Source organism: Micromys minutus, assembly GCF_963924665.1.
Source record: "Micromys minutus genome assembly, chromosome: 31".
NCBI classification, from domain to species: domain Eukaryota; kingdom Metazoa; phylum Chordata; class Mammalia; order Rodentia; family Muridae; genus Micromys; species Micromys minutus.
Window position 1 is genome coordinate 18,139,835 of NC_137966.1, and position 12,876 is coordinate 18,152,710.

General features: G+C 51.4%; 2 protein-coding genes across 10 annotated transcripts in view; both read left to right on the plus strand.

Moving 5' to 3' along the window:
• The window catches only part of MGRN1 (mahogunin ring finger 1), a 43,635-nt gene extending 33,669 nt beyond the window's left edge, over positions 1 to 9,966 (plus strand). For 4 of the 8 annotated variants that reach the window (XM_080942422.1, XM_080942424.1, XM_080942423.1 and 1 more), the window contains 6 exons: positions 389 to 615; positions 2,887 to 3,010; positions 3,333 to 3,375; positions 4,412 to 4,510; positions 6,347 to 6,391; positions 8,639 to 9,966. In XM_080942422.1, the coding sequence (XP_080798548.1) occupies positions 389 to 615; positions 2,887 to 3,010; positions 3,333 to 3,375; positions 4,412 to 4,510; positions 6,347 to 6,387 (534 nt within the window). In that variant the 3' untranslated portion in view covers positions 6,388 to 6,391; positions 8,639 to 9,966. The remainder of the gene's footprint in view (positions 1 to 388; positions 616 to 2,886; positions 3,011 to 3,332; positions 3,376 to 4,411; positions 4,511 to 6,346; positions 6,392 to 8,638) is intronic. The other 4 variants (XM_080942418.1, XM_080942420.1, XM_080942419.1 and 1 more) reach the window with 1 other exon arrangement.
• Positions 9,967 to 10,104: 138 nt separating this feature from the next.
• Positions 10,105 to 12,609, plus strand: NUDT16L1 (nudix hydrolase 16 like 1). 2 transcript variants are annotated; one of them, XM_080942444.1, is made up of 3 exons: positions 10,105 to 10,884; positions 10,966 to 11,226; positions 11,789 to 12,609. In XM_080942444.1, the coding sequence occupies exons 1-3, from the start codon at positions 10,696 to 10,698 to the stop codon at positions 12,008 to 12,010; spliced, it is 672 nt and encodes a 223-aa protein (XP_080798570.1). In that variant the 5' UTR covers positions 10,105 to 10,695; the 3' UTR covers positions 12,011 to 12,609. The 2 variants fall into 2 exon arrangements, with proteins under 2 accessions (XP_080798570.1, XP_080798571.1); XM_080942445.1 differs by lacking the exon at positions 10,966 to 11,226.
• Positions 12,610 to 12,876: the final 267 nt, after the last annotated feature.

A 12,876-nucleotide genomic window follows, 5' to 3' on the forward strand; every position in this document is an offset into this window, starting at 1 on the left:
TCTCCTGCCTCTGCCTCTGCTCTGCCTGGTCCTGAGTTCTGCTGTTTTTACTAACCCCTCACACTTTTCACTTGCGCAAGGTGGGAACAGCAAGCTATGTAGGGCCTTGGTAATGATGGGGCAGTGACTTTTGCAGACCCTGAGGATCATTCTGGACATCTGGGTGTTGGGATGTGTGCTGGAGCTGGTGGCTGAGGGAATCCCGAGCAGAATGGCCTCCATTCTGCAAGGTAGCTTTTGATAAAGAGATGGGTCTTAAGTCCCTGAAAGGTGGCGTGATCAAGACACAGCCAAGCAGGTCTAAGGAGGAGAATGTCCCATTCTGGGGTTTCCTGGCTGTGGGCAAGGAACCTGTCTGGTCCCTCCTCACTTGACTTTGTTCCCACAGAATTCTGACAGTGTCCCACCTGGCTATGAGCCCATCTCCTTACTCGAGGCACTCAATGGTCTGCGAGCCGTCTCCCCGGCTATCCCATCAGCTCCCCTCTATGAGGAAGTCACCTACTCAGGCATCTCGGACGGTCTTTCCCAGGCCAGTTGTCCCCTTGCCGGACTCGATCGAATCATAGAAAGTGGCCTACAGAAGGGCAAGACACAGAGCAAGTCTCCAGACAGGTGAGGGGAGTGTCCAGTGTCCCTTGGTGAGGTGTGTCAGCACACTGAGTAAGAGTGGGGTATGTAAGAGGGGGATCTGCTGTGTGTGATGTCAGACGGGCAAGGTTTCTCTGGATCTTCAGAACTTCATGGTATATTTTGTTCCTTCATAATTGGGACCCAAAAGCCCAGCAGCAAGTTAGACTTTGCCATAGTTGGTCATAGCCAGCACTGAGCAGAGGTTCCTACTGCTTACAAGGCCTCATGACACACCAATTGCTCACTGTCAGTAAACTTACAGGCCTGTGCCATGTTCCTGCCCAGGGAACTGATTTGAATCTTGGCATTTTTGGCAGCTGGTCACTTAAGCATATCTCACCAAAGAAGTAGCAGTAGCAGCTGAGATGGGGACGCTGTGGTATGAAGCAGGCACACACTGTGACTTAGTCAGGGATTCTCTTGCTGTGAGAAAACACCATGACCAAAAGCAAGTTGGGGAGGAAGGGGTTCACTTGACTTACACTTCTACATCTTATAGTGTGAACTCAAAACAGGACAGGAACCTAGAGGGAAGAGCTGATGCAGCAGCCACGGAGGAGCTACTTACTAGCTTGCTCTTTATGGCTTGTTCAGCCTGCTTTCTTTCTTTGTTTAAAAACATCATTTTATTTATTTATTCATTCATTTATTTATTTGTTTATTATTTTAAGCATGTGAGTACACTGTAGCTGTCTTCAGACACACCAGAAGAGGGCATCAGATCCATTACAGATGGTTGTGAGCCACCATGTGGGTGCTGGGAATTGAGCTCAGGACCTCTGGAAGAGCAGCAGCCAGTGCTCTTAACCGCTGAGCCATCTCTCCAGCTCTTAACCTGCTTTCTTATAGACCCTAGGAGCACCAGCCCAGGGATGGCCCCACTGCAGTGGGCTGGGCCCTCCCCCACGAATCATTCAATAACTAAGAAAACTGCTGGGACAGGCTTAAGCTCGACTCAGCTGACTTGAGTTTGTATCGGGTTGACAGTACCAGGCAGCACACCTTCTGCTACTGTTACCTGTGTCGGCTGAGCCAGATGTACGCTCCCTTTCCAGGCTTCGAACAGCGACTCTTCCCACTGTCTAACTGTACTGGGTGACACACGGCTCTCAGCAAGTTGTACCGATTGCTTTATAGTAGCACGAGAATGTAAATGGGTATTTTTGCTAGGTTGTCCTTTTTTTCTGTTAATCTTATTTTTAGTTAGCATACAAAACAGTGGTGATCTCACACTTTCACTCACTGTGGCATTTCACACATCTGTAGCATTACTGTGCCCGAACATGTCCCACATACCCCATACTGACTCCTCTCCCTAGTCTCATTTTTACACACCTTCATCACCTATATGGTCGCTGCCTCCTTTGGCCACTTCTCACTACACAGTCTTATTCCGCTTTCGTGCCCTACATGTTAATATACTTATTAAATTTATACTTTTTAAAATCTGGATTCTGTAGCATATGAGGGCATCATAGTCTGGCTTTTTTTTTAAAACATAATCTCTAGTTCCATCAATTTTCCAGCAAATGACATCAACTAATTTATTTGATTTGGTTCTTCCGTAAACTGCCTTGAATTCATTTATTGATTGGATGACTTGCTGTCTGGAGTACTTTTTTTTTTGAGGTTCTATGTGTCCTCAATATTAATTAATCTCCTATCAGAGATGGGTTTTGTATATCTGTGTGTTTCCGGAGGGTCATGTACATGGCAGGCCAGGGCGCTACCACGGAGTTCCAGCTCTATCCTCAGCATCACAAGAGGCTGCCCAAGAGTCAGTCTTGCTCCGTTGGAGAATAGCATGGGGTGGCTGGCCATCCTCACTATGCTGATATCTGCAAGGAGAAAAGGATAAGAAAAGTCTGTCTTCTGCAAGTTTCCCAGGCCCCTGTGTGCGTGGCAGAACAACTCCAGAGACACAGTCCCCTCTGATGTTTGCCTGGGGCTCAGTATGTCTCTTCTTGTAGTATCAGGCTGTCAGGCCTGTGCTGGTGACCTTGTAGGGCAGCAGATTGTTGGGCAGGCCCTGCTTTCTAGTTGTCAGGTCTGTGCTAAAGTACACCTCTCCCTAGGCAGCGTCTGTCAAGCAGGTTCACTTTTTGAATCTTTGCAGAGATGTCACCTTTCCCCCAGAGGCCTCTTTTACCTGCCTCCAGGTGTGCATACAAAGGCTGCTGGCCCCTGTGGCTTTTTGTAGGATTGCATTCCCCATACAGCTGGCCTACAGCCCTGCTTCTTTCCTCTCCCCAGCACCCTGCGGTCTCCATCATCCCCAATTCATGAGGAGGATGAGGAGAAGCTCTCGGAAGACTCGGATGCTCCTCTCCCACCAAGCGGTGTGGATCTAGTTCTGCGGGAGAGCAGCTCCCCTGAGGTAAGGCTTGCTTCTCTCGAGGCCATGGCCAGCCTTCCCCAGGCTTCCCTCACTAATCCTGACCTCTCCCCAGCCCTCTAGGCAGTGCCACACCAATCAACAGCAGACAAGTCAGTGTCCCTGACAGGGTGACAGGGTGGGGTGCCTTGTGGTGGAGTCACTTTGAAGCTTATAGGCAAGCCCACATGTGAAGCCCACCTTCCAGTGACATCTTTGCGTCCCTTCGGCATCTGCTGCCCACTGCCCTCAGTTTAGTCTCAGGGATTCGGCCCCTTTGACCTGAGGATGTTTGCACCAGAGGCCTTTCCTTTTTGTCTTCTAGAGTTTCGGAACAGAGGAGGTGGATGAACCATCCCTAAAGCAAGGTGAGCCACTTCTCCCAGGTCTATCCCTGAGCTCTTAGCAAGCTTTGGGTCCTAGCTATTTACATCCCTCACCCCTACCCTGCTCTTGCTTTCAGGAACCTAGACAGTCAGCGTGCAGAGATGGTAAGGGCATTGTGACACTGGCCAGCACAGCATGTGTGTCCTGGAAGGTCTGCTCATGTGTGGGACTCATTTGTAGTAATGTTTTTGGGATTTCCTGGCTATGTCTTCCTGATGAATTGAGGACAGCTGATAGCTCCTTACCTCCCTATGCGGGAGGGCTTGATGGGTATCCTAGGAGGCTTGGGTTTCCAATCCTTGCATCCTTGCTGGGTGATAAGGAGCCCCCTCAAGCTTGCCTCTGCTTAGTCCTTGCCATGTTACTACTGGACAGAAAAGATTCAGGGCTGGCATCCAGGACAGGCTCAAGGCCACGTGACATGGTTCTAACTAGCAGTGGGGCCCATGGAATGATGATATGCCCCACAACCCCCATGAAGCTGTAGCTTCTCTGTTGTATCCTACATCCTACTGAGAGGTCGGTCCCCTCATATGATGCCCACCTGCAGGAGGCTGAGGCCATGGGTGTGAGATGGCACCCTCTAAGAGCAATGTGGTCACTTCAGCCTTTCTAGCCTGGCCTTGTATTTCTGTCCTCTGCCTCAGGCAGGGCCTCAGCTTCCCACCTAGGGTCTGAGCTCCTCCCAGTATGCGGGCTCTTTACCTAGGCAGAAAAGTCTATAGGGATTAGGAATGCAGGTTCAAGTTAAGGACTTGTGTGAGGCAGAACTAGGGATGGTCCTCAGGGCTGCTCACTTCTCGTTGGGGTAATGGTGCCATTTCTGACTGTTTGGCTGCAAGGAAAAGCAAAAGACAGCTCCCACCTGGCACCAACCAAGACTGGTTTTGAAACAAACAAAACTTCTCACCTTATGCATATGCCTACCATTGTGATCTCTGGAGTGTATGGAGTCAGAGGACCACAAGAACCTCTCCCTACTTGTGTGTCCTGATTTCACTCCTCTACATGCTGCAGGGAGCCGAGTGCCCTCTATTGATGATGTCCTGCAGGATGGCAGTCCCCAGCATCATGGTTGCAGCCAGCCAGTCCCTCCTGCTGACATCTACTTACCAGGTAACAGCACCAGGTCTTGTGTCTCTGAGGGGACAGGAGGAAAGGGGGAATCTCAGAGACCTGTTGGCCCTTTCAGAGCTCCGGTCCTCAGTGGCTCTGCTCTGCTAATCCCCACAGCAGGGCTCAGGCCCTGCCTGTCTGCCTGCTGGCTTCCTGCTAGCCCTAGGGTTCTGTTCTGTCCTAAGTGAACTTTTCCTGAGGAAGGCAGGACAAGCTGTTTGCAAAGGACAGAGTCTGTTTTCTGGCTGCTCCCTCCAGGGGCCCAGGAAGCCAGTCTGGTTCTGCTGAGATTGCATTCTTTCTCTATGGCTCATGCCAGAGAGATGTTTGCCTGGGGCTGACATCTCTCTAGGTACAGCAGCACCTTTCCAGTCAGGCCAGAGGGCTAAGTGTAGGGTGCACCGGTTGGGCCACTGGCAGTGAGCCAGGAGCTTGCCATCTTTTCCGAAGGTTATGGCACAGGCTGTTGCTTAGTTCCTTCTCTGTTCTGCTGGGATGAAGTCCTCAGCTTCACACTAGGGGCTCCAAATCTGGGGTAGAAGTAGACCTCTCAGACTTAACAGCTCTGGTATTTGGGAATTTGGATAAACAGCCATTACAACTTGTAAGTAGCGACACCTTCCTAAACGTAGCTACATAAGGAGCTGGGCTGCTCCCACATAGCAAGGAAACTCCTTTGCCTCTGCTTGGCCCAGAAGCCCGTCTTGCTCACTTTTTCAGGGCTGCTTGATATTGGTGGATTGTGACATCCTTTGGCAGAAAGGACCTCCATGTGCCCCTGTCTTCTGGATGTGAAGTGACCCATAGAGACTGTCCAGGACACAGGTCATCAGGTCACCAAGTGTGGGAGAGCAGCTATGGTTGTTTTAGAGATTACCATGGCCTATCCAAAACAAACCTATGGGTGAAGTGTGTTTGGAACCAGCACATTCTAGAAGAACACAATTCTAGTATGTTCTTGGGAACACCTCAGCTATCTATTGTTATTGTTAATTTGGCTAAGCAGGGAGTCAGGAGAGGTCCCTGTGCCTCTTGAGTCCCCAGTATGAGCTTTGTTCCTGCAGATGGCCCCGAGGCACCTTCACTGTCCAGCATAGAGTATTTAATGTGCTGTAGCCTACAGTACCTTAGGATTAGCCACAGAAACGGCTGTACATAAGGCTGTTAGGCCTTGTTAAGGTCCACTAAGAAAGTGGGAGGTACTCAGCTGTAAAAGCTATAGGAGAGGCAGGGTCTGCGTGCACAGTTGCAGAAGAGCTAGCCTTGGCCAGCTCTGCACAGGAACTGCTTCTATATCTGAGCTCCACTCTGAGAACCATTCATTATAGAGGCTTAATCCATGACCTCTGCACATCCTGTTGGAGCACCTCTGGGTGGGGGAGGGTATGGGGCAGTTGTACGTGCATGTGTTTCTCACTCACACAGTGGCACTCTATCTTCTGCTGCTTTTCTATATCTTTTATCTTTGTAAGGAACACACATGTAGCTGGTGTCTTTACTTTCTGACTGTTGCACTATCATCCTCTGGATGCAGCTAAGTTCACTGAATCCAGGTCCCCTGCAGATGGAAAGAACAAGGCTGGAGGAATCCATGAAACAGAGAGGGCTCTGCTGGGTCCTCTCCATGGTTCAGTAGCCTCAGGAGGAGCTGTGCCTGTCACCACACATACCCATGTCTCTCTTACTTAGAAAGTTGTTTCAGGTCTATCCTGGTGGTTCTTGTTGCATCAGGTGACATATGGATAGTCTGTTTCTAGATAGTTCCCACCCCTGACCCTAAGGTTCATGCCTTTCTGCTAACTGAGCTCCGTCTATCTCTCCCTCCTCTCTGCACAGCCCTGGGTCCTGAGTCGTGCTCTGTTGGTATAGAGGAGTAAGCTGGTACGTGACCTTTCCTGCACACTTCTGGTGGCTTGGCTGGGTGTATCTGCAGAGAAGAGCTTAACCCCTGAGTCCAGAGCCACTGACGGTTGCTGCACCTTTGTGTCTAAAAGGTGGCCTCCTGGGGTTCCTGACTTCGGAGCCAGAGTGTGTCCTACCTGGACAGTTGTCCATCCAGGCTCTTCTGAAGTGATAATGTAGGGTCCTTTGAGCAGTGACTTAACTCAGGCTCTGGAGTTACCGTCCCTGGTAGGAGGAAGGAGTTGAAGAGTCAGGAAGCCCGTGGAACATGTGTAACAACATCCTACTACACAGTAATCTTTATGGTTTTAAAAAAACAAAATTTAGCACTGGGGTTTGAACCTAGGTAGGCACTCTACCATTGAACTATAGCCCCGTCTCTCTTAACTTTTTGAGACAGGGTCTTATTTTACTAAGTCCCCTAGGCTGGCCTTGAACTTGCTCTGTAGCCCAAGCAGACTTTTAATATACATTCCTCCTGCCCTAGCTGTGGTTGTGGCTTTAAGCAGTAGTTCAGGTCTGCACCAGTCATGGGAGGCTCTAGATCACCTGCTCCCATCAATGTTCCAGTGTGTGGGACACATATGTCCTTCCAGGTCTCTTGTGTCCCAGGAGGCTGGAGAGAGGGTCAGTGGTTAAGAGCACTGGCTTCTCCCCAGAAGACCCTGCTTTGATTCCCAGCACCCACATGGCAGCTGACAACGCTCTGTAACTTCAGTTCCAAAGGATTGAACGCCCTCTTCTGGCCTTTGTGGGCACCTGACATGCAACTTCTGCACAGAGATACATGCAGGCAAACCAGTCATACTTAAAATGAAAATAAAACATTAAAAAAATATATAATGCCAGGCATGGTGGCAAATGCCTTTAGTCCCAGCACTCAGGAGACAGAAGCAGAGATCTCTTGAATTCTAGGACATTAGGGTCTAAAGAGAGAGAGTGGATAGCCAGGGCTACACAGAGGAACCCTGTCTCTGGTTTTAAAGGAGGAGAAAAAAAGCAAAAAAGCAAAGCCTCTCAATTCCTGGGCAAAGGGCCTTCTTCATGCCTCCTTCACTTGTTGCTGTGGTCTCTGTCCCCTTTCCTGGTACGCAGCTCTCCTGTGGACTGCTTAGCTTTTCTGTCTTGAGACCATCATTGCCACTGGGAACCTGTCCATCCTGTCTCTGAAACCTTCTGCCACACTACACACAGACGATCTTAGGGACCAGTGGGATTGGTGCCCTGTTGCAGAGATGCGTGGCCACAGGATAGCCCAGATTGCTAGTTACAGAAGCACCGTGAAAACTAGGCTGACAAGCAGGGCCTTTTCTTTCTTAAGGTTCTTACAGAGGGGATTGCAGCCTTTCCTGTCAGGGTTCCCCAGAAGCATGGCACCTTTGTAACCAGGTTCACACAGCCTGTCTAGGAAGTGCCTAGTTGGTGAGCCCTCTAGGCGGCAGCCCTCCCCCATGAGCTAGGGACCCAGGCCTGGTGCAGCTTCTTTGGTTTTGGTAAGGTTCACGGTTTCTCAGAGCTGGCCTGTCCCCTTGAGTTGTGCTCCTGAGACAGCAACACTGCTCTCTGTAGCTTCTGTAGGAGGAAAGGGCAGCTGTGTTGCGTTAGGTCGGAACATAGGTCACAGATGGGGGATGCATCATAGGTCACCTCTCCTGAAGCCATAGCCCCTAAAGCAGAGGGTAGACCTGGGGTTGTCTGTGTCTCCGAGACTCTGCCCTGGGATGACACCACGCAGCATCATAGCTGGCATCTGGGACCGAGCAGAGACCGGCTCAGGCCTGCTTCTCCAGTGGAGCTTCTTGACCAAGCCACCCAAGTACCAGCTCCTTTGTTCCCACTTGGTCCCTATTTGTGCAGGAGTTGGCTGAACTCCAGCTAACTCAGTGGTAAAGCTTTTGGCTTGTATTGCTGAGGTCTAGGAAGTGTAGTCAAGGGTAGGAGACCCAGTGGTCAGCAGCCCACAAACCCTGTGCATGCAGCTCTACTGCCTAGTACCAAGGAGCGGTCTGTCCCAGGTATGGAGGACAGATGTAACTCATTGTCTAGGACTCAAGGTTCCCTAGCTTTCTATGAGGTCACATCTACTATTCCTGCCAGCTTGTATGTACCTGGTTTATGGGGTAGAAGATGTTAGGTGGTCCTGCCCCCCTTGAGACTCTGGGTAGATGAACAGATACAAGACTGCCAGCCTATCATGACCCCTCCTTCCTCTGCTCACACCTACAGGATGGTCCACTTCCATGGAGACGCCACACAGCCTTGGCACCACCAGCTCCCCTTGGCCTCTGCTGAGTGGCTCTAGTCCTGAGCCTGGAGCTACTGAGCTGACCCCTCTCTGAGAGTATGGCTCAGTGGGCAGCATAGAGCCCTCAGCATCCCAAACGTTGCCAGGAGGCTTCCCTGGACCCCAGTGAGACCCTGGCCTCTCCTGTCTGCACGCCTCATGTGGCCACTGGGATTTGAGGGGCTACAGTGAACCTTGATCAAATTGCACAGTGGGTTGTTCCTCCACACACCCTCCTTTTTTATGGTCAATATATTTGTAAATGGTACAAGATGAAGGACAGCAGCTGCCTCCATGGGCCATGAGCCCTAGAGGGACTCTCCCCAACTGTCAAAGCTAATGCTTTGAGCACTTAGCAAACCAGCAGAAGAGAATCTACCCATGGAGTGAAGTGTCACCTTCACAAATGTTCTAGAAGGTGGGCAACCTGGTTACGGTTGATGAAGGAAACAATGCCTGTCTGCCTGTCTCATGTGACCCCAAGGCAGACAGGCTGTCACTGCTGCTTTCACCTTACAGATGTTCTGACCATGGGTGACCCTCCCCGGAGTCTCCAGGTTCCCTCCAGCTCTGCTCTGCTACCTACTAGTGACCTCTGGTAGCTGTGGACACGGCCAGGGTAGTCAGACTGTGTTAACACCACAGTTGTTTGCAGTGGTCAGTGTCCAGTAACCCTCACAGGTCCTGCTTCACCCGCATCCTCACACACCTCCAAGATGAAGATGTTTGTGTTTGCAGGGCAGCAGCTCAGACCCATTGCCAGTTACCTGTCCCTCTACTTTCTTACTGTCAGAGCCCACCTAGGAGCCGGATCCCGGCGATACTTTCTTTCTAAGGCAGAAGTAGCCCACGAGTGGCCCCAGGGCAGAGCTGCCCTGCCACTCACCCAGGTGACAGCCTGTAGCAATGCATGGAGACCCCTTTAGGCTCAGGGCTGCTTGAGCTCTGGCTCTCCCCCTGCTCCTTCCTAGCAGTGGCCGGCCTGGTCTCTGGTAAGCCTGTAAGCACAGCTGTCTGCGTACCCGTTTCTCTCTTGCTGAATGCACATATGTGCACATATGTCAGCACGTGCATGCCCACCCCTCACTTCTCACCTGCCCACACCCTGGCCGCTGGCCATGGTACTGGTGCCAGTACTTTGAAAGATGGGATGCAGACTGCACACTTACCTTTCTCAGATTCACATGTACTATCATTTGATGTACTCTGATTGGCTAGTTTTGGGTTCATTTTTACTGTATATTTATAGTAATAAAATCATGCAGCAATATTCTATGTGTGCCTTTGTTCTGGCACAACACCGTAGGCAGCACTGTGGCTCTTGGTGTAGTGACAGACACTAGAGTGGTTTCTGGCAGAACTGACAGATTTGGTGCTGCCTTCGTTTTATTTATTTGGTTTATTGCTATTGTTTTGTTGCTTGCTCTGTCTGAAGCTGGACTTGGAATTTGACTCACTTCCACTGAATGATTGATCTCAGCCTCCAGGGAGACAGGTGGTCCTAGTTCTTATACCCTCCCAGCTCTTGTGATGTTTACTGAGCACTAATCAATGTGCTGGAGGAGGGCAAAGCCTATGATGAGGCTTAGGTCACTTGAGCTGGAGTCACTTAGATGTTTAAGTCTTTAAAGGCATGGTCTCACAGGGCAGTGAGCCTCGGGGGAAATATCTGCTCCCTCACGAATGAGGTGAATATTGAAACTCCAGCTACCTTCTCAGGGATGTTCAGGACTAGAAACTGACACATCTTGATCAGTGTACCTCCCTTGGACAACCTGGCCTCTGTGCTGTGTGTCTTGGGAGTTGTAGTTTCTGGTGGTGGTGGGATCTCCTGGACAACTTGGAGAGTGGCGAACTACATAACCCCACCCCTACCCCGCCTCCACCAAGGGCTCCAATCTTTGCTGGGATCAACCCCAGACTCTCTTGACTGGTGGGGGCGGGCTTATGCACGTGGAAGCACGTGGATTGGGCCTGTGTGTCGTGGGCGGGGTCGCGCATGCTCGTTTGGCCAGTGGGCCTGAAGCACATCAAGATGTCGACCACGGCGGTTCCGGAGCTGAAGCAGATCAGTCGAGAGGAAGCAATGCGCTTGGGGCCCGGCTGGAGCCATTCATGCCATGCCATGCTGTACGCCGCCAACCCCGGGCAGCTTTTCGGCCGTATCCCCATGCGTTTCTCAGTGCTGGTGAGCTGGGCGGGCAAGCAGGGCGGATATAGGCTTGGGACGCCCAGTGGACCCCGCGTCCTGACCAGGCTTACCTTGCAGATGCAGATGCGCTTCGATGGGCTGCTGGGCTTTCCCGGGGGTTTCGTGGACAGGCGCTTCTGGTCGCTGGAGGATGGCTTGAACCGGGTGCTGGGCCTGGGCCTGGGAGGCCTACGCCTTACCGAAGCTGATTACCTGAGTTCACACTTGACTGAGGGTCCGCACCGTGTGGTAGCACACCTGTACGCACGGCAGCTGACACTGGAACAGCTGCATGCCGTGGAGATCAGCGCTGTGCACTCACGGGACCATGGTCTGGAGGTGGGACTACTGCCCAGGGCCCGCCCCCATTCCCACTCCTGAGGTTTGGCTCTGGCACCACAGAAGGCACGGATGGGTAACAAGTGCCCCTCAGGGACCTCCTCCTGGCTATGTTGGATGGAAAGAGGGACTTGGGGTCTGGGTCACGGGCTGTTTACATTTGCCTTGTTGGCCTGCCATTGTCAATCCTGGGAGTAGGGTTTGGGGTCACTGGAAGGGATGATCAGAGCCAGCCTGGGAAATTGAGAACAGACCAAAAACAAAAAACAAAAAACAAAAAAAAAAAAAAAAAAAAAAAAAAAAAAACTGGGGTTGTAGCATTTGGGATTATCTCTGGTTTAAGGGGCATGGAGTGAGACCAGCAATCATAGGGGTTGCTGCCACAGGGTGGGGAGTCCATAGGATTGGATTGGCCTTGAAACCTGGGCGAGAAAGGGTTGTACTGCCACCATCCTTGCCTGGCCAAACCCTGCCTGGGTCTCCCTGTGTCTTTGGCAAACTGGTGGCTGACAGGCATCTCAGGAGAGCCCAGCCCCACCCATGCACTCACTCTGTCCCACAGGTCCTGGGCCTTGTACGAGTCCCACTGTACACACAGAAGGATCGAGTAGGAGGCTTTCCTAACTTTCTGAGCAACGCCTTCGTCAGCACTGCCAAATATCAGCTCCTATTTGCCCTTAAGGTACTCAACATGATGCCCTCGGAAAAGCTGGCTGAGGCCTTGGCCTCAGCCACGGAGAAGCAGAAGAAGGCACTAGAAAAGCTGCTCCCGGCCTCATCCTGAGGTGGTTCCTGTGCAGGTCCCTGCCCTCCCTTGGCTATCTCTGACCACAGGCCCTGGAATTCCCAAGAAGCGTGCCTTCTAGTGTGTTTAATTTTGCATCCCTTCTGACTGCAAGGGACAAGCAGGCAGCTGTTCGTCATTACTGTCCCAAGCAGTACCGTGGACCTAACTACCCTCTCAGGTTGGTCAGTGGGCTGGGCCTGAGCCTAGCTTTTCAAACTGAGGATGTTCTCACCCATCCCAGGGCTCAGACTGTCCTATGTGAGTCTGTTCATGACTGGTGGAGTCCCAGCTAGAGCCCATTCTTCCAAGGCAACCACTTGGTACACAGATCTGGACTGCTCATGGGTTTTGTTCAGTAGAGATGACCCATGTTTGATCAGTCTTTCCTTCCCTTAGCCCAAAACCTGATCCAGCTGGGGGTAAGATGCTCATTTGGATGGTTGTTTGATTTCTCAGTTAGGTTTTTTTCTTGGTGTATGAACTGTGGGTTGGTTTCAGAATGGCTGTGCCCTACATGGCTTTGTTTTCCCCATGAGGACTTTGGCTCAGCTCTGTGAAACTGAGGGAAAAAAGAAGACAATAAAGCCATTCCTGTGATGCTCATGTCTGCTTCTGAGTGGCATGGCCGCATCGTTCTCTGAGGTGTGTGGAGGTTGGGTCCAGGACCACGACCAGCCTGGCCCTGAGGGCAACCGATCCGGGTGGCAGCTTGAATTGAGCTCCTGTAGTGGTGACGGTGGAGCTGAAAGCACAGACCTAGTAAGCCGAGGATGACAGCAGTGCCACCATGGAGCAGGGCTGGCACTCCTGGCAGTCCTACATCCTGGTGCAGAAACACTGGAAAGGCTAGAGAATTCCCACAG

Excerpts from the sequence above, each read along its gene's own strand:
- NUDT16L1 (XM_080942444.1), top strand. The coding sequence starts at position 10,696 with ATGCTCGTTTGGCCAGTGGGCCTGAAGCACATCAAGATGTCGACCACG. Across the intron at positions 10,885-10,965 it reads CCATGCGTTTCTCAGTGCTG|ATGCAGATGCGCTTCGATGG; the intron begins GTGAGCTGGGCG and ends CTTACCTTGCAG. Across the intron at positions 11,227-11,788 it reads CACGGGACCATGGTCTGGAG|GTCCTGGGCCTTGTACGAGT; the intron begins GTGGGACTACTG and ends TCTGTCCCACAG.